This window comes from Perca flavescens, chromosome 19 (assembly GCF_004354835.1).
Source record: "Perca flavescens isolate YP-PL-M2 chromosome 19, PFLA_1.0, whole genome shotgun sequence".
Classification (NCBI taxonomy): domain Eukaryota; kingdom Metazoa; phylum Chordata; class Actinopteri; order Perciformes; family Percidae; genus Perca; species Perca flavescens.
In genome coordinates, this window is record NC_041349.1 from 28,319,192 (window position 1) to 28,337,941 (window position 18,750).

General features: G+C 43.8%; 1 protein-coding gene across 1 annotated transcript; it reads left to right on the forward strand.

Moving 5' to 3' along the window:
• Window positions 1-11,790: 11,790 nt before the first annotated feature.
• Window positions 11,791-17,004, forward strand: sox19b (SRY-box transcription factor 19b). Its single transcript, XM_028564283.1, has 2 exons — window positions 11,791-12,981; window positions 16,735-17,004. Exons 1-2 carry the CDS (start codon window positions 12,323-12,325, stop codon window positions 16,994-16,996), a joined length of 921 nt encoding a protein of 306 aa, XP_028420084.1. The 5' UTR covers window positions 11,791-12,322; the 3' UTR covers window positions 16,997-17,004.
• The last annotated feature ends 1,746 nt before the right edge of the window (window positions 17,005-18,750 follow it).

Consider the following 18,750-nt stretch of genomic DNA (forward strand, 5'->3'; position numbering starts at 1 on the left):
CAACAAATCCCCCAGAGCAAGCATTTGGTGCAACAGTGGCAAGGGAAAACAGATTTGTTGTTGAGACTTACACGATTCCTAGAGATTTGATGCTGAAAATGTTATTGGGGAGGACCCCCAGACCCTGCAGTTATAACGTGTCACCCCCGCCCAACATTGAAACAATACCTACATACTTGAATGGGAGGGATTGAATTGCGTTCTCACAGTGATCAGTGCACGGGTGCTCGGGGAGGCGAGCTAATACCGAGCGTGTGACGAGAAGAAGAACTGGTTCCTGACGGGGCCTACTCAACTGGATTTGGTGCTCTGTAAAAACATTTGGGTCTGTGAGTGACATGTTCATTTGTTTGGAATGGACTGTCATCCATCATTTTTCTTCTATAATGTAGGGCATATTGACAGCAGGCATAGCAAACACAAGGATGGTTTGGATCCATCCCAAAATGCCTGGATTGTCCTCAATCCGGACCCTGCAGATTACCCTCAGACACCCTTTCTAATCACCAATGCCATGTGCAAAGAAGAAAAACTATTATTATACCAAATGCATGGGGCAGCAGGACTCCACACACACACACACACACACCTGTGATAGGAATAGCAGTCTGTGGGAGTCGTTAAGATGCAGTATAACAGAGAACAAACAGAAATACCAGATTGGCTTCTGAACACTTGATGTGTGTATGAGTCGATTGCTCTAATGTGAAAGAGTAACTTCACACCAGGCTCACTTGACAGTTTCAGGAGGGCTTTATCTCTGGCCACAGCCTGCATCACTGATGGCTGTGGTTGGCTGAGGTCAGCGTAGGCGTGCTCTGTTACACCTGTTACCCCCACGGTGATGTCACCGGCTCATGGAGGACACCTGTACGTCCCTGCAGCACGTCAGCAAAAAAAGAGATTTATTTTTCTTTTTAGGGGCTGTCTTTCAAAGAAACTAATCTTCTTTCAACAATTTAGCATATCGTTTTCTTTCCTCTAGGATTCAAACAGAACAGAACATGAAACACACACACATGCTTGTTTTTAATTACTTGTGAGGACTCATTACCATAAAGCATTCCTGAGCCCCTAACCATCACAACCAAATGCCAAAGCCCCAACCCTTACCCTAAACTTAATTCTAACCTTCAAGGGACAGTTCACACCAAAATCAAATATACATATTTTTCCTGTTACCTCGTCCATGAGTACGCATCCCTCTGCGCTGTGATTAGGCGTGAGGTCTTCTGTAGGTTTACTCGTGGGGTTCAGGCAAAGATTAGGTTGATAAACATGTTTTTAGGTTACAGGTTTGGCTAACTTATCCAAAAAGTGACGAGAGGGACCCAATGCAAGCCAACGTCAGCATCAGGCACACAGCACTCTGTGTGATACGCTCCTGGGTGAAATACCAAGTTGTCAGGAAGTCCTGTTGAGTTTTTCAAATGTATATATATATATATATATATATATATATATATATATATATATTTTTTTTTTTTTTTTTTTGAGCTTTGAACACCACAAGCCTAATGCCACGTAAGTTCCATTATATTGGAGAGAAGGTGGACATCTCTACGCTCCACCACTGGGCAACTCACGCCAAAACTATGTAGATTGATAAATACAGGTAAGAGGAAAAATATGTACTTTTGATTTTGGGGTGAACTGTGCCTTTAACCTTAAAGCCAAGGCCTTCAAATAGTCCTGGAGTAGTGGAGGACCCACACATGCACAGACAGACGCGTGCACACACACACACACACACACACACACACACACATCCTCCTCTGTATGTAACTCATGTATGCAGCATCCAAACACATGCATTGTCATGCACAGTGAATGTGACTATGCGCCCCGCACCAGCATGCACGAATAACACAAATAAAAACTGCGCTCCCTCCAGCTGTCACTGACTTGTAACTCCCCCACACCAAAACTTTCAATGGCCCCCTGTCCCATTCGCCAAACATACACACACACACACACATACACACACACTACATCCCAGGCAGGTTAACCCCTCCTAACCTTCCCGGTGTCCCAATATGACGTCCATGCAGCCTCCAAACACGTTACGTCTCTCTGCTTTTTTTTTTTTTTTTTTTTTTTGTGTCCCGCTCTCAGCCTAGGTGGCCCTTCTTCCAAAGGCACTTTGGCGAAAGATACCCCGTGCCCATCCCCCAACTGCCCCAACACACACACACACTCCCGTTACCCACTCCACCCCCTGTTGGGTGCTGGATTGTGGGGCTGAGAGATGGTGGGGGGGATTATGCGAGTGTGAGGCTCGTAAAGGGCCTGCCATGGTCTTTCTGTTGTGTGACGGATGGCTGGGAGGCTGAACAGGCCTGCTTTGCATGAGAAGAGAAGCCAGCAGAGGGGAGAATAGAGGTCTATTCAATGAGGCCTGTCACCCAAAACCACCCTCCTGCACTGAACCCTCACACCCCACCCCTTCATCATCCATCCCTTCATCCTTTCGTCCCTCCTCCTCCTCCCTTGTTCTCCCCTCGCCATCTTGGTCTCCTTTTCTTCCTTCATTTTGTGGCTTTCATTTGCCCCGTCTTCACTGCCTCTTTCTCACCCTATAATCTACACCCCCCCACCCCCCCTCCGCTGCCCTCCTCACTTCTTGATTTCATCCCACTTAATTTCTGTTCATTCAGATTTTCCCTCCTTTCCATCAAGCTGTTTTTACCTCGCTGAGTCCCATAACATTTGAATCCTCTCATTACTTTGTTGGCATTGTGAATGAGAAGCTATAATGGAAATGTCATGGTCAAAGCTCTTTAACACTAAAAGAAGTCATGTGACTCGATGCTCTGACATGCTTAGTGAGTCCACGTTTGAGTCAGCAGGAGATATTATGGCATAATTAGGTCAAAACTGCAACTAATTCAACACTTTTTAGCCACTAGGGAGCAGAAAAACACCAATATATATATATATATATATATATATATATATATATATATATATATATATATCTGTATATACAGCCAGGAGCCTGTCACATTCTGTGACGCTGATATGACTAACATATGTCTACGTTTACATCCAGCACACACAGAGCAATGTAAGCCTTCATTAGGAGTGGCGTCTGTGTCCACCTGATGAATGGAAGTCCAACAGTCCCTCTCCTTTTCGCTCTGGTTTGGTCTCCACTAGCCTTGCCTATTTGAAACCTAGCACTGCAGTGACTCTCTGCACTTTCCCCACAAAAAGCCCTCCGTTTTTGAAAGCCTCTGGCCGACAGAATTGATGATGCTGATGATGCTTATGGGATGAGGATTATCGTTCATTGTCCATCGCGGTCTCAACGAAAAAGTTGCTCCTTGCATTTATCTGCTGCTGCACACCACCCTCATGTGTCCATAGCTCAGCTCTCTTCCCTGGCATCTGCTCTCTGTCAGGCTCATCTTAAGGCGCTGACACACCGAGCCGATAATCGGCCGTCGGACAGTCTGGCGAGGTCGGTGACTCGAGTCTGTTCGGTGTGTTCCGTGCCGTCGTCCGTCCGAGGGGCTGTCAGCCTTCGTTTTGGCCGATTTGACGTGTATAATCGGCGGGGCGGGCACCGCGGACTCAAATGACCCATCTGATTGGTGGAGTGCTAACCCGGAAACGGGGAGCAGGATGAGCGTGACTAGAGCCTCTCAAAATCTGAGTAAAATCTTTTAAACTGACCTTTGTCGATCTGAAATGAAGACAGATTCAGCAACTGCACGGCCTATTTCTCGCTTAAACTTTTTTCAGAAACATGTTTGGGTGAACTATTTTAGTACAATATGAGATCGTATTCTGAACGAGCCGCCATGACAGTCTGGCTTTGAATTTCAGGAGAAACCAGACCCACCTGACGCGTTTGTCCAATCAGCTGCCGGTTTTCATTTTTGGGCAACATTACAGATTAGCGCCACCTGCTGTTATGGAGACGTATCGCGTCTCGGGGAGACTGATCAGTCCGACTGCCTTTTCTGCTGAGGTCTGCAGCTTTAAACTCACTGCAAGGAACTTTCATTTGTGTTGATTTTGGTGGCCCCTGTGGACAAAAGTAGAAGTGTTTCCATGAGCACCACCGCCTCGTAAAGATAATAATAATGTAGATATAATGTATAAGTGGGTTCAGAAATTACATCACTGTAATGCAGCCTTTAAAACCAGGAAAAGACAATATTTCTGTCATATCACCATATTACGACATCAAAAATGTAAGACGATATCTAGTCTCACATATCGATGTTGATATAATAGCGTTTGCTACGGGAAAACCTCCGAGCTAGCAAGCTACACTCTGAAAAGTTTTGAAAAAAATTTGGTTTGTGCAATAAGGCAGACCTGCTTGGTTCTTTAGTGGAATGATTGTAATGGGGGCGAACAACATGGCCATTTCTGTGATGGTGTTGGTGGGTGGGACAGAATGGGACAGGGGGAAAAGTAAGTAAGTAAGTAAGGGATTTATTAGCTTGGACCAGCGAAGAGGTGGAACCGTTACCAAAAAGGTACGTAAGCCTACCTAACCGATAAGACAGACTGACAGTGTTTCCAAAATGCTTTTGGGATCAATTCTGATTCTTCTGTTTGTGCCCGTTCAGACTACAAAGCAACCTCGGAGTTTTCAAAACCAAAATGGGGGCAGCAGTGTTGCCAAACGCCAGAGTACAGCAGACCGAGGCCTATACGTAGCAAAAGATATTGGTTTTTAAATCAAAATGTAGTAGTGTAGATGTAGCCTGAAAACTGCTGCTGTCTTCACTTCACCTCTATCAACTCTGACAAGCAAGCAGAAAAAGAACATTTTAAAGAGCTCTGTGACGATGGACAGAAAGCAGGAAAGCGACTGCCGTGTTGTGTCTGATGTGGCACACAGAAAGTGTAAAAGTAAGAGTGTGCGAGGGGACAGAGGGAGCTGAAAAACTCCAGTGCCATTCCATTCCATGTGAAGCCGCAGAAGTTGACAGATAGATGAAGAAAAGCTGAGAGAGTGAGTGTTGGTGAGTTGTTTTTTTTTTTTTTTTTTTTTTTTTTTTTTTGAAAGAGCAAAGCCAGGGGAGCGGGGAGGAGGCGGAGGCCAAGGTTTGGAAGGGATTCCACACAAGGTCGTCATGGAGATGGAAACGGGAGACTGGAGCCTCACAATTCCCAATTAGTCACAAACACACGGTCACAAACACACACCTGCAGCACACGCGCACACACCTCGGGCATAATACACTCTCCAATGAACTTGGGAAAACTCACTCTTACACACACACACACACACACACACACATACACTTCTGGTAAGATGTCACACACACACACACACACTCATGCATTTGTCAGCCAAGTGTTGGGAAATATCACCTGTCCCATCTATGCAGGCTGTTCTCATGAACTATTTGTACATATAGCTGTGAAAAGTAAAGCACTAATTCATATGTATTCCACGTATGTATTTCTGTATTCCCCACATTGACTGCTGCTGTATGAGAGCATGAGGATCTGCGTACAGAAGTTGTTAGGGTGGATGGATGATTACTAAAAACACAGGGCTTTCAAGCAGAGGGAGCGGAGGTCGTGTCTCGGGAAAGAAGTTAACGGGAAGACACAAGACTTTGACCCAGGATAACGGGTGCTTGTGTCCCCGGGAGTAATACTTAAGAGGACCAATGTTTAAACCCAAACCACAATCTTTTTTTCCCCCAATCTTAACTCCATGTTTTGGTGCCTAAACTTAACTGTGGTCGTTTGTCGGCTAAACTTCACAGCAATGGCCGCTGAAACAGCCGCGCCATCACGGTGACCTGTACCCGGTGACCTGTACCCGGTAACCTGTACCCGGTGACCTGTACCCGGTGACCTGTACCCGGTGACCCGTCGTCACGTGACCAGCAGTCGCCGTAATTTCGTAGGATAAGTTTTTGTAACGATGCCATACTTTCATGAGAATACGTTGACCTGTGTGTGTGTGTGTGTGTGTGTGTGTGTGTGACAGTGATGGTCACCTGTGCTCTGTCTGGCAGGGCTGTAGTCACGGCTGCGGCACTATTCACCAGTCTTACTATATATATATATATATATATATGTAAAGGCCAAAAGTTTGGACACACTTTCTCATTTAATGCGTTTCCTTTTTATTTTCATGACTATTTACATTGTAGATTCTCACTGAAGGCATCAAAACTATGAATGAACACATATGGAATTATGTACTTTTTTCCACTAATTCCACTAATTAACCCTGATAAGGCACACATGTGAAGTGAAAACAATTTCAGGTGACTACCTCATGAAGCTCATTGAGAGAACACCAAGGGTTTGCAGAGTTATCAAAAAAGCAAAGGGTGGCTACTTTGAAGAATCTAAAATATAAGACATGTTTTCAGTTATTTCACACTTTTTTGTTACTGTATATATACTTTATTATGAAACATTTTCAGTAAAGAAGTGTAAAAGCTTGATTTGCAGTTGTACATTAAGGGGTTTTGCTGTAGCCATAGAGCTGACACATCGAACCGCCCTAGGACTTGTTGGATACCACGTGGGGACCACGACAACTGTGACTGGCGGCTTGTTTTTTTCTCTGACATGTTTCTGATGCAGGTGGAGACGGCTGACAGTGCACACAACAGTAAAATACTATTCCTCGACTGAAACACAGTCCGACTCGTGATGGACAAAGAAGGATCAAAATCAACGTGGCAGAACCAGCGACTGCTGGCGAATAATCAAAAAAAAATAACATCCCATGTCTTCTCCTAACCCCTTTTCCTTGACCTCAATGGAAAATGTCATGAGTTCAAGGAAAGATGTGTAGGAGAATTCATAAGGACAAGACAACCGAGGTGCTCAGAGGATCTTAATGTACTGACAGTAGGCTCTGTAATGTTTTGCTTAGGTAATTGCTTGCAGTGTTGGGAAGGATACTTTCAAAACGTATTCCGTTACAGAATACATGCCCAAAAATGTAATTTGTGATGTATTCCGTTACAACGTATTCTGAATACTTGGATTACCTCCACATTGAATTGCATTTTCTAAGTGTAGGAATGCAGCCATCAAATCCTGATTACTAAACAGGCCTATTCTGGTGTGTTCTTCTGTTCCAAAATCTAACCAGTCTAAAAGCTACCACAAGCTAATTTTAGCTAACGTTAGCTAGCATGTCAAAAACGGCTCTGGGGCTAGAGAATGTAAAGTCGTAGCTACCTGATACAACTATAGAATAGCAAGGTGACCAGTAACACTACAGCAGACGACTACCCCTGGCTAACTAACTTACTTTAAGATGCTTCTTCAGGTTGGAGGTGGAGTAATTGTACGCTGAAAGGAGGTTGGTTGCTGGCAAGCAGAGGTTGCACTGCACTTACGTTATATTTCGTTCTTTAATGTCAAATGCTGTTTGAATTTCCAAGATAGAAACATTTTTTTCGTTTTCATATCGGGGCTTCTGGGAAATGCGTGGAGTTGCCTTCATTTATTTAGAGAGCGAAAAAACTTGTGAAACAAAGAAGTATCGTCATTTAATCCATTGATTTCAACAATGTAACTGTATTCTAAATACCAACTATTTAAATTGTAACTGTAACGGAATACAGTTACTCATAATTTGTATTCTGAATGTATTCCGTTACACTGATTGCTTGTTCATATATTTATTGACTGGGATGATTATGCACGAGTGTATGTTAGAGTATTTATTTGTGTATTTATGATTTTAGTACTTTTATATTCAGGAACGGCACAGCAACTTTCATTGTACACAAGCTAGTGCAATGACAATAAGTCATCTTTTCTATTATGCGACGGCGGATGTAATTGTCGTGAGTCTGCAGTCGTGAAACTACAACGTTCCTCTGGTGGACTTTTAAAAGTGAATCTGGATACTACCTTGTGCATTCTTACTGCATTGTGTTAATGCAGGCTATGTATGGTAACCTACATGATGATCTGCGTCCCTCGGCTCTCATGGTTTTCTCGAACTGCCGAATGTTGCGTCGCTTTCCATGTTGCCGCAAGGAATTGTGGGACGACATGATCTCTTTTCCCCTTGTAAAGGATGGTGCAGTGTAACCTATGCTTTCCTTAGCAGCTCTTATCATGGCTGCCACTTACATACTTCTGGGTCATTTTACCCGCTTAGGAACCTTCCGAGGCAAAAAAATATATATATTCTACCGCAGCCATCGTCTTTCTAATTCCACACATTTTTCTTCCTTTTCAAGACCTTCCACCTACATTACCCACAATGCAACTTGAGTGCTAACAGAGATTCAGGTGCGTTATGCTAGTAGCGGCTAACGTAGCCTGGAGCCTCAAGCAGCGATGAGGAGCTACAGAGGTCTGGGAAACGCACTTCTCGAATATAGAATAGATAGAATCACATCAAGGGCCAGACATGTTTAGTTTATTGCCATGCTTTTACTTAACCGAAAAAGTCTCATATAGTCTTCTCACTTACAGTTTGGTCAACATAAAATCCTAAAAAAGTCAGCAAAAAAGTTCCTCAGCCGTCATAGAAGCATCATTAGCAAATCACGAAAAAACAAAGATTACATTTTTAAAATCATGCTACTCACAGCAACCTGTTTCACAGCCCAAAGTCGGTAAATCTGCCAAATTCTGCTTTGAGCGTCGAGTATTGACAGTGTGAAAAACAGTTTCCTGTCTTTTTGGTTTGGTGCACAACTAATCGATATGTGGGCAGGATCAAAATTTGCGAGGGGCCGGATTTGGCCCGCAGGCCTTAAATTTGACACATGTGCACTTAAGGCTTTATACAACTTTTTTGACATATGCAGTACTCCCTGAGACAATCCGTGGAGTTCACCTTTAAGGTCGCTGAAGGAGTCATTCTTCTGCTTTTCATATAGCAAAGACATTTCTACTGCAAACCTTCTACTTGCCACAGTCTCCTCTCTCGGTCACAGTGAATGAATGAACGCGACCATGGCCCGGCAGGAGTTTCCTATATTCAGTAATGACTCTGAGAGAGGGAAAACTGATGTTATCTGGATGTAATTGCACTTATTTAAGTATGCGCATAGTCCACCATCCCTCTATAGACGAGGGTTCAACATTAAGCATGGCCCGTGGCCACAGTAAGTGACTCTGTGGCCACCAAATATCCCCAGGAGGTGGCCCCCTGTGGCCACCAAGTTTGATCAGGTCTCTCTGAAGAATGAGACCGGAGGACATAGCGTCCCTTTTTAGCTCATCTGCGCTATTGGGAACATCGCTGTGTAGTGATAGCTGATACAGAGTTAGCTTTAGCCTAACGTCAGTCCTCCTCTCTTCCCCTGCCTTTGTTTATGATCTTAACTCCCGTCTGCGAGCACTGGTTGGTAGATCCCGTCAGTAGTACTCCGTATTGTCACGAGAATCAACCACATTTTTATTCGGTGTGGTATCTGCCTCAGGCAAAGAGTGTAAACAGCCTTAGATAAGTCAATGCCCGGTAGGGATGGAGTTCTACAGCATTATACTGAATCTGAATCCACTTCCCCGATCGACAGCGGTGGAAGAAGAATTCAGATCCTTTACTTAAGTAAAAGTACTAATACCACACTGTAAAAAACACTCTCTTACAGGTAGAAGTCCTGCATTGAAAACGTAATATAAAAGTATGGATGTACGATCAAGAAAATTTACTTTAAGTATAAAAAGTGCTCAATGCAGGAAAAGTCCCCCATTAAACAGTTATGTGTTTAATGGTCTAATCATTTCAGCTGGACAGGCCGTTATACTGTTTGCTAGTTTAATTTAGAATCAAACATTGTATTTTCTAAACTACATGGTGTTTGTGTGCAAAACAATCTTAATTTGTAAAGTAACTAAAGCTGCCAGATTAATGTAGTGGAGTAAAAAGTCCAATATTTCTCTCTGAGATGTAGTGATAGCGGAGTAGAAGTGAAAGTAGCATGAAAAGAAAAGACTTAACTAAAGTACAAGTACCTCAACATTTGTACTTAAGCACAGCACTTGAGTATATGTACTTTGTTACATCCTACCAACGCCTATCAAATCTCCCTGTGGCGATGATGCGCTTGGATCTCACCACACTTCCGTAAAACCTGAACAGAAGCATCGCGGTGTATACATTTCCACCAAGACAACAGATGTATCTGCGGATACGCGATGGAAAGCTCCAAACAATCGCCTGTAAGTGGATCTCTGAGCTGAGATTATTGGGGTGAATAGTTATGCTGATGTGTTAGGATCACATAAGCCCAGCTGCAGCTGAGCTGGTGATGTCAGCAACAATGCTTTTGTCCCAAAAACTAATTGAGTGTGTTGAGAGTTAAGACTCTCCGAGTTCCATCCACCCCACCTATGCTGAAAGTGCTTTCGCTCACCAGAGGGCTGGATATAAAGAATTCACATGGGAATCTGGTTTACTAATTTAATTAAAAACTAATTTGGGAATATGCAGCACAACGCACAATGATGAACTGCTACTCCTTTACTTCCCTAATCAGTTTTGCACTCATGTCACATATTCCTAAATTAACACATTTAACCAAATGGCTGCTATTTCTAAATGCTACTGCTTGCAATGCTGTTTGAGTCAGCGCGCCGGGCTAAATGGATGGATGTCTACTACATCCCTGAAGCCATCTTTGGAGGAAGTTGAGCAGACTCGCGAGACAGCATGGCCCACGTAGTTTCGAGACAACACTGCTGTTAACAAAGACTCTGGAGGACAGCAAAAGAAGAGGTCTATTTTTTCGCCCCAACCAACAAAGATCTTCCTCATTCTCCTGCCGCTCTAAAGTAATTCTGTGTGCCATTGTAGCTGAATCAATACCCGTGTATAGGGACATGTCTTCAGCACAATCCTCTGAAAAGAGGGTCAGGCTTCTCAAAAGAAGCTTCTTTTAAAGAAGACACAAGCATTTAATTTGCGGGTTAGCTTGACAAATAATAATGTTGTGGTTTTTTTGATTGAGTCGGACGTGTTTACTCGGTAAATGGCCGAGGGATGTGTTGAGAAGCAATTGCACTATAAGGGAGTAAATCAAGTTAAGACAAGAGTTTAGAGAAACTCATGTCAGTGAACAAAAAGGTACATCATCGCCATTATGAACTACAGATTTAAGGCCTATAACCTAGATTCTAGACCTAGTCATTATGTCATTATCGGTCATCTATTTTATTCGCCCCAGTGACCTTTTGCATTACAACCCAGGCAAAGAGGGCAAGTTCCCCCCGAGGACCCAGATCCCAAAATGGGGTGCAAAAGCAACAAATATATTTGGTGTAGAGGGGCACTGTGTCAAAGTCTGTTTTTAAAACCTTTTATACCGTTTGGTGTTCTGGGCCCAAAAATATAATGAAGCTTCCATTTGTAGTGTGCAATCCCCCACTTTACCTGATGGGTACTTAAACACAACGGGATCCATACACACTGCAGAATGGGAGGAAGTGGGTCAACAGGGGCCCTAAAAGGGGGTTAATCTAGCCTCAATATAAAGTTTTTGTGGTGGTCTACATTACATTACATACAGGATTATTGTTCTCCATGAATAAGTTTTTTTTAGGGTAAAAACCCGATTAACTAATTTGTTTGTGTGGTTTATCCAGCTCGCTTTCTATGGAAAAAAAAAACATTAATTCACGGACTTCCTGGATAATTAGCCCAAAAGTGTGTGTGTGCGCGCGCGTAGGTGCGTGTGCTTGGACCCAAAGCAGTGATTTTTCCACACTCTGCGTAAAGAGCTTTGATTAAATATTGTGTTTAAAATGTTAACAATCTAATCAGATGGGCCTAGTCGATAATAAGTGAATATTAAGACAGCCTACTTGTCTCCCTGGAATGCCTCCCCTCTCTCCCCACCACCGTCATCAACAAGTGTCTCGCGCACCCTCGGAGCCTTTTCACTTGCAAATGCTCGCGCGCGCACACTGGCGCTCTTCGCTCTCCCATTGGTCCACGCCCCGGCTGACTGCACGAGAACAGGGGAACTTTTGGCGTGAACAGGCAGATGAGTTCAGTGTGTGAGTTTGGCCGTCTGACAACAAGTGGTTTTTCCGCGGAGAACTGTTTCACAGCACCGAGGAGAGAGAGGCAGCTGCTCACTTTACAATATAGCCTAAGTATCAAAGTAATGACCGACACAACCTGACTTATCATTTAAGAGAACACCTGGTCGTCCGTTGCGGTGTTTTGTGTCCCGGGTGCGTCGTTGAGTAGCCTAATTAGTTGATTCGCATCACCCGGCAATCCCCGCTTCAATCTGCAGGGAAACCTGGCCAGAAGTCGCCAGGTGGACGGCGACAAAGGCTCCTTGTGTGTTCGGCGTTTCGACTCTTCCGTAACTCCGCTTAACTTGACTACACCTGCCCCGACATGTACAGCATGATGGAACACGAGCTGAAGCCGAGCGGCCAGCCGCCTTCTCACCAGACCTCCCAGGGAATGTCGCCCATCACCGGCAACATGACCGGGGGCATGGGCGGCAATGGCAACTCTCACCCGGGCTCCAAAACGGCATGCGCACCCGGAGTCGACCCCATGGATAAAGTCAAGCGGCCCATGAACGCCTTTATGGTCTGGTCCAGGGGACAGAGGCGCAAGATGGCCCAAGAAAACCCCAAAATGCACAACTCCGAGATCAGCAAGCGGCTGGGAGCGGAGTGGAAACTCCTGACCGACGCTGAGAAGCGGCCTTTCATCGACGAGGCCAAGCGGCTCCGGGCGGTCCACATGAAGGAGTACCCCGACTACAAGTACAAGCCCCGCCGCAAGACCAAGCCCCTGCTGAAAAAGGACACTCAGATGGGCAAGTACCCGCTGTCAGCGGGCAACTTGCTGGCGGCGGCGCAGGGCCAAGGTGGTAGTCCGAGGATGGACAGCTACGGCTGGGGCCCCGCCGGGGGGTACGCCGGCATGCAGGGCGAGGCGCTCGGCTACACACAGCAGCTCCACCGGTATGACCTGTCAGCGCTCCAGTACCCACCTTCAATGACGGCAGCACAGACGTACATGAACGGAGGCAACTCGTACAGGTGAGTTGTCTGTTTGAAGGTTTTGCATGATAACTTCGTTCAGTTTGAAAACATTAGGCCTTCGAAAACAAGTAAATGCGGCCAAGACTAACTTTGAGTCAAGTGTGATTTTGATCTTTAGATTTCATTGCCCCTTTTTTCTTTCTTTTAAATCGATATACGTGCTTAATAAAATGAGAAGGTCCCCCGGCTCCACAGAAAGAAATCAAAAGGTCTCGACATGCGCTGTAGGCCGGATCCACCTGCGTCAGAGACAATCTGGCCCTATTTATTTATTTATTTATTTTTTAAATCAAAGTTTATTCCAAATACCAAGTACCAGTTCTCGATGTAGTCTACTGCAGTAGTTTAGCCAACTTTTTCACGTCAAGGACTCCTAAACGGACAGAAATTAGACCACGGACCCCCATCTGATGGGAGCCTTGCTCTTTAGGTGTTTATAGAAAGTGTGTGAAATCAGTGACCAAAGTAGTCCTATATTCCTGTCGTTGTGTTACTTAGGGATGTGGGGCATAATTATAGTCCAAATAAATGATTCCCCTTTTTTTTGCTTGGACCCCACTTTGAAAACCACTGGCCTACTAAACACAAGGCCATGGGGACCTATTGATGGCTTCCTAACAAAGATGGATAAAATGGTTTGAGCGCTTTAAAAGTGACAATCGGTGGAGAAGAGTGGTGCCTCTGAACAGAAGAGCATCTTTAAATCCGTGGGAGAGCATGCGCAAGGAATCATGGCGTTTAAATTATGCATTTTTTTTTTTTTTTTTTTTATTTCGATTGAGCTCCTATTCTCATTAGTGGGCCAATGTGAGTACAGTTCTCCACTCACTACTTCCCATACTTTACACTATAGGCCCTATAGGCCTCCTCCATACACATTCACAGATTATTTTTTTTTCTTTTTCAGTTTTTATCACAGGTTTGTGACTTGTTGGTTATTAGACAGAAACTACAAACATTTCAGACCACTCCATTGAGTAATATTCAGTTATAACTTCAGAAAGTAACTTCTGCATCATACATCTTTTGCTCTGTCCTGGGTTTTGTTTTAACTTGGACCACATGCAGTTCTTTTACTTAATTCACTTTTTTTAAAGTTTTATTTTTTTTAATAACACTCTGAAGAGAGTTTGAATACAGTACAAAATAAAAAAATATGAAGTAACATGACAAATGGTCTAAAATAAAATGCCCCTCCAATCTACATAGTGCACCTGATGTAAGAAGGCACTTAAAGGTGCAACTTTTAATCGGGTGTAAATGTTGAGACAAAGTCCATTGAGTCACTGAGGAGCCCTGGCTGCGGCGGAACAACAGGCTTCAGTCTGTTGCCTACTTGTTATGCGCGTGACGCCCGGCTCTGGGCTGGGTCCTGCCTGGAATGTTGATCAGAATGACTTGATGGTAGGAAGGGCTGCTCTGTGTGTGGTCCTCTACCCACAATCCCCTACTCCTGCTCAACCATTGTCCCAGTTCCACTTCTGGGTCTTTGCCTCCTGCCTTATTAGCCCCCCTCCCAAAAAAGAAATAGTAAAAAGACTGAACACTTTGACAAATGTCCTGGTGTGTGGACGGATGAGATTTTCCTCCAGTATCTGATAATATTGGTCTTCTTCTTTTTTTTTTTTTTTTTTTTTTGAGGAAATGACTCGACATCGGCGTTATCTTATCAGACATGCTGGTTCTCAAACAGGTGGATCCTTGAAAGATGTTTTGATGCGTGTTATCGGTCTCGTCAGAAGCTTTGAGTCATGTTGGGAGCCAGACTTCCTGTCCTGGATCACAGCAGCAGACCAAGAGCTGCAGAGATGACTCGATTTTAAGTTTGTCAACTACAACATGAACCGCCGACTAGATTGATAATCGATTCGTTGAGTCGAGTCAAAATTGTTATCCTCTAGTTTCTTCGCTCCTCTATGGCAGTCATCTTAATATATTTGAGTTGTGGACAAAACAAGACATTTAAGCATGTCATATTGGGCTTTGGAAAACATTTTTCTTACGGATTTTCACAGACCAAACAATCGGTTAATCGAGAAAATTAGTTAGTTGCCAATATTTTCAGAAGTCTTTGAAAAGTGGGAACAAGCTTTGTCAGGAGTGGACCACTTGGTGTCCGATGAATTTGAAGTGATATGGCCAACGATACAACTGATCTTGAGAAAATTGCAAATATTACATTTAAATAGTATTTTTAAATACCTTTTTCACTATTAAAATGTTCTGTTGTAATAAAACATCAAAGTAGAGCCACTTCATTTGATGGCCCAGAGGCTATTTAGGAATTGAGTGGGAAGTTTGTCTGTTGGCAGGTGTCTCCACAGTGACACTTGAGTCTTTAGCATGTGCTGCACCCCCACCCCTCCCCCCACACACAGTCATTTGGGAATAATTTAATCCTATTCTCCCATTGTGTCTCCTCTTATCCTAGTGCCAGGGAGTGTGTTTTTTTTTTTTTTTTTTTTTTTTTTGCAGTCTGATTTTCTAAATCTGTTCTTTTGTGTTTTTAGTCCCAAATATGAGGATGCACCATGCATATCCCCAAGGCTCTTTTACTTGAAGCACGTTTCTAGTAGAATTAACCCATCCATCCATCCATGTACAAGTCTTATCCTGGTCTGAACTGTAGTGGTAGTAGAGCAGCTCACATATCCTGTTCCACCCTGTTGGTTTTATTTGTGTTCTCATATGATAATGAGATGTTGCCTGACAGCTTACTTTAATATATGTAGTTGTTGAACTTAAAGACTTATTAAAATATTTCCAGTCATTAAATGAAACCTGTTGGTGAGGTGTAGTGTCAATGGACCGATGATGTGACTGTGATCCGGAGGCATCACTGTACCTTTTTGACTGACAGGGAATACACAGTTTGCATTGTTAATGAAGGCATAAAGTAGCACAATAATGGAAATTGAGTTATGCACAAATGAGTCAAAGAGTACTGAAGAAGATTGCCACTTTCCTCAACTCCTGTAACGAACGAGAAGTTCCTGCTTCAGTTATGTTGATGGTGTGAGATGGATGGGGCTTTACTTGTGACATTCAGATTCCGTTACACTACAGAAGATACAGGTCGATGTGTTTCAGTCTATTGTTTTGGCAAAAGTTCATTTTTGGTACTGATTTTGGACAGTGGATCCACACATTTGGTCTACATTTTCAAGTTGGTTTGTTTTAAATTGGATTAAAAAACATATCAGGTGTTAAGTTTGAAATGGTAAATTGTTACACAGTAAACCGGTCTGATTTTCAGCATCTGCAGCACTGCACAGCTGGAGACATCCCAGTGTCTAAATTCTCTTCTGTTCAAGTGCAGGACAGGGGCTTGACATTGCATGACTGAAGAGCAACAGGATGACAGGAAACATCACTGCAGCAGTGCTTCCTTGTATTAAATAGAAAGTATTTTTTTTTTTTAGGGCTGCAACTAACAATTATAATTGTTGATTAATGTTGATTTTTATTTTCTCCATTAATCGATTAGTTGTGTAGACTATAAAACGGTGACAAATGTAGATCAGTGTTTCCCAAAGCCCAAGATGACCTCAAATGTCTTTGGCGATTAATTTAATAGTTGGCAACTAGTCGATTGATCGATTTTAATCTTTGCCGCTCTACATTTTCAAAACTGTGAGCAAAGTCGATCACTACGTGGTCAGATTCCTCCCGTTAACCAGGTGTCTTATTTCTATTTGAAGCTGTCTGATGCCGTGTTAATCTGTCTGGTCCTCCCTCCCCCCCCTGCAGCCCCATGTCCTACAGCAGCAGTCCCCAGCAGCACAGCCCTGTCACCATGTCCATGGTGAAAGCGGAGCCGGTGTCCCACTCGCCCCCGACGGGGACGCCCAGCCACCACCGGGGCCCTCTGCAGGGCGACCTCAGGGACATGATCAGCATGTACATCCCCGGCCCCGGGGGGGACGCCGGGGACCCCACGGCAGCACAGAGGGGCTACACCAGTGTCCAGCAGCACTACCTCACCGGGACCGTCCCACTCACACACATCTAGGACTGGAAGTGGGAGCTGGTGGGGGGGGTGAACTGAGTGGGCGGAGCAGAAATGCTCACGATGCACAGCTGGCTGGACAGGAGATGGAGTCTGTGGGGGGGACTTTAGACCGGCAAAGCAAAGAGACGCAAGACGTGAAGGAAAAAAATTCCTGCATTCAGTCTGAGATGTTCCTGCAGTTACAGACAGACACAAGAACCGACAACATTTTTATTCACTATTCATAGTTTTTCTACCTCTTTGGTGCCCCATCGGTTAAGATAAATGCCACCCGCTCCCACCAACCACCACCTGTATGGAGCGGAGGCTTCCCCCCCCCCCCCCCCACCGCCGCTGACTGCTCTCCAGGAAGGACTGCAGCGAAGACAAGGGGCCATGTCTGTTTATTGTGTACATATAAGGAAATGTTTGTCTTTTTTTTCTGTCCTCTTGTCTTTTAGACTCCTTTTTTTTTTTTTTTGTTTGTTTTTTAATACCACTTTAAACACTTGAGTCCCTGGCAGTCATGAGCCTTCCACCACACCCAGTCAGTGGCTGGGGGGCGAGCAGCTGTTTGACCACGGAGCCAGTCCCCCGCCGCCTGCAACCACAGCACAGAGACACCTGTCCTGGCAACCATGTTTGACAGATCCCAATCTCTCAGCCAGTGACGGACCAATCACCTGAGCTGAAGTGCTCGGGTTGTCCTGATGTGTGGGCGGAGCCAGGGGGCCGGCGGGGGACAACGGGAAGGAAATGCACAACTTGAATGATGAGCTTTTTTTTTTTTTTTTTTTTAACAAACTCTTTGTGCCTTGGCTTTGGTTTAGTACACTTGCATTTTTCTGTTTTTTTTTTTTTTTTTTTTTGTTTTTTACCTGCTGAAATCTAGTTGGATGACATGGGGAACCCCCTGTTGGACAATCGACACTGCATCCACAGGAACTGAACAGAACACACTGGCTTCTAAGAACGTAGGCCCGTGCCGGTTCTGATTCCCATTTCAGTAGGTCTCTAGTGTCCTCAGTCACACCGCACCACTGCTGTTTTTGCTGCCTGTATGAGTTTGATTTGCTGTATTAGTTTTAGATTTGATCTGTTGATGTAAATGTTAAGATGGGTTGTTCTGGAGTTGCTCTGTGTATTCATTGTCACTTTGCTCTAGGCAAGAGTTGTATTTTTTTTTTAAGCTTTTTCAGTAAGTGAATGAAATTTAATTTGAAATGCTGCATTTCAGTTGTTTTATTCCAAACAGCAGATTAAGACTTGCAAATTATGTCTTCCACAAAGTAAACTGGATTGGCAATATTCTTTTTTTTTTTATTGACCTGTCAATATTGTGTTTTTACTACCAGTAAAGAGAATGTATAAAAGTAAGTTTCACATTAAATCTCTTGACCTGTGAGTAATTCTGTCCTCCTATAAAATAACAAGTGCTTTTAATCCTGGTTCTCTCAGACAGACAGTGCTGTTTGTAGTCTGTTTCTGTCTAGCCTGCTGTCTGCTTACTAGTGCTGCTATGGACCTAAAGGGAACTTTTATTTTCAACCTACACAGACTGTGAATATTGAATGTGGTAGATTTATTCAGACAGTTAACTTTGAAGCATTCCATTACTAACTTGACATGCACTGGAAACAGATGCCTTACTTGTTTTTGTTTTTTGAAAAAGGGAGAGCAGTTCTATTACAGTAATGCGTGAATGTTTACATTGTTACCCAAGTGTTTTAACTTTTCTACTGACTTGTATCTCTATTTTTTAGAATGAATTCTCT

Excerpts from the sequence above, each read along its gene's own strand:
- sox19b (XM_028564283.1), top strand. The coding sequence starts at position 12,323 with ATGTACAGCATGATGGAACACGAGCTGAAGCCGAGCGGCCAGCCGCCT. Across the intron at positions 12,982-16,734 it reads AACGGAGGCAACTCGTACAG|CCCCATGTCCTACAGCAGCA; the intron begins GTGAGTTGTCTG and ends CCCCCCCTGCAG.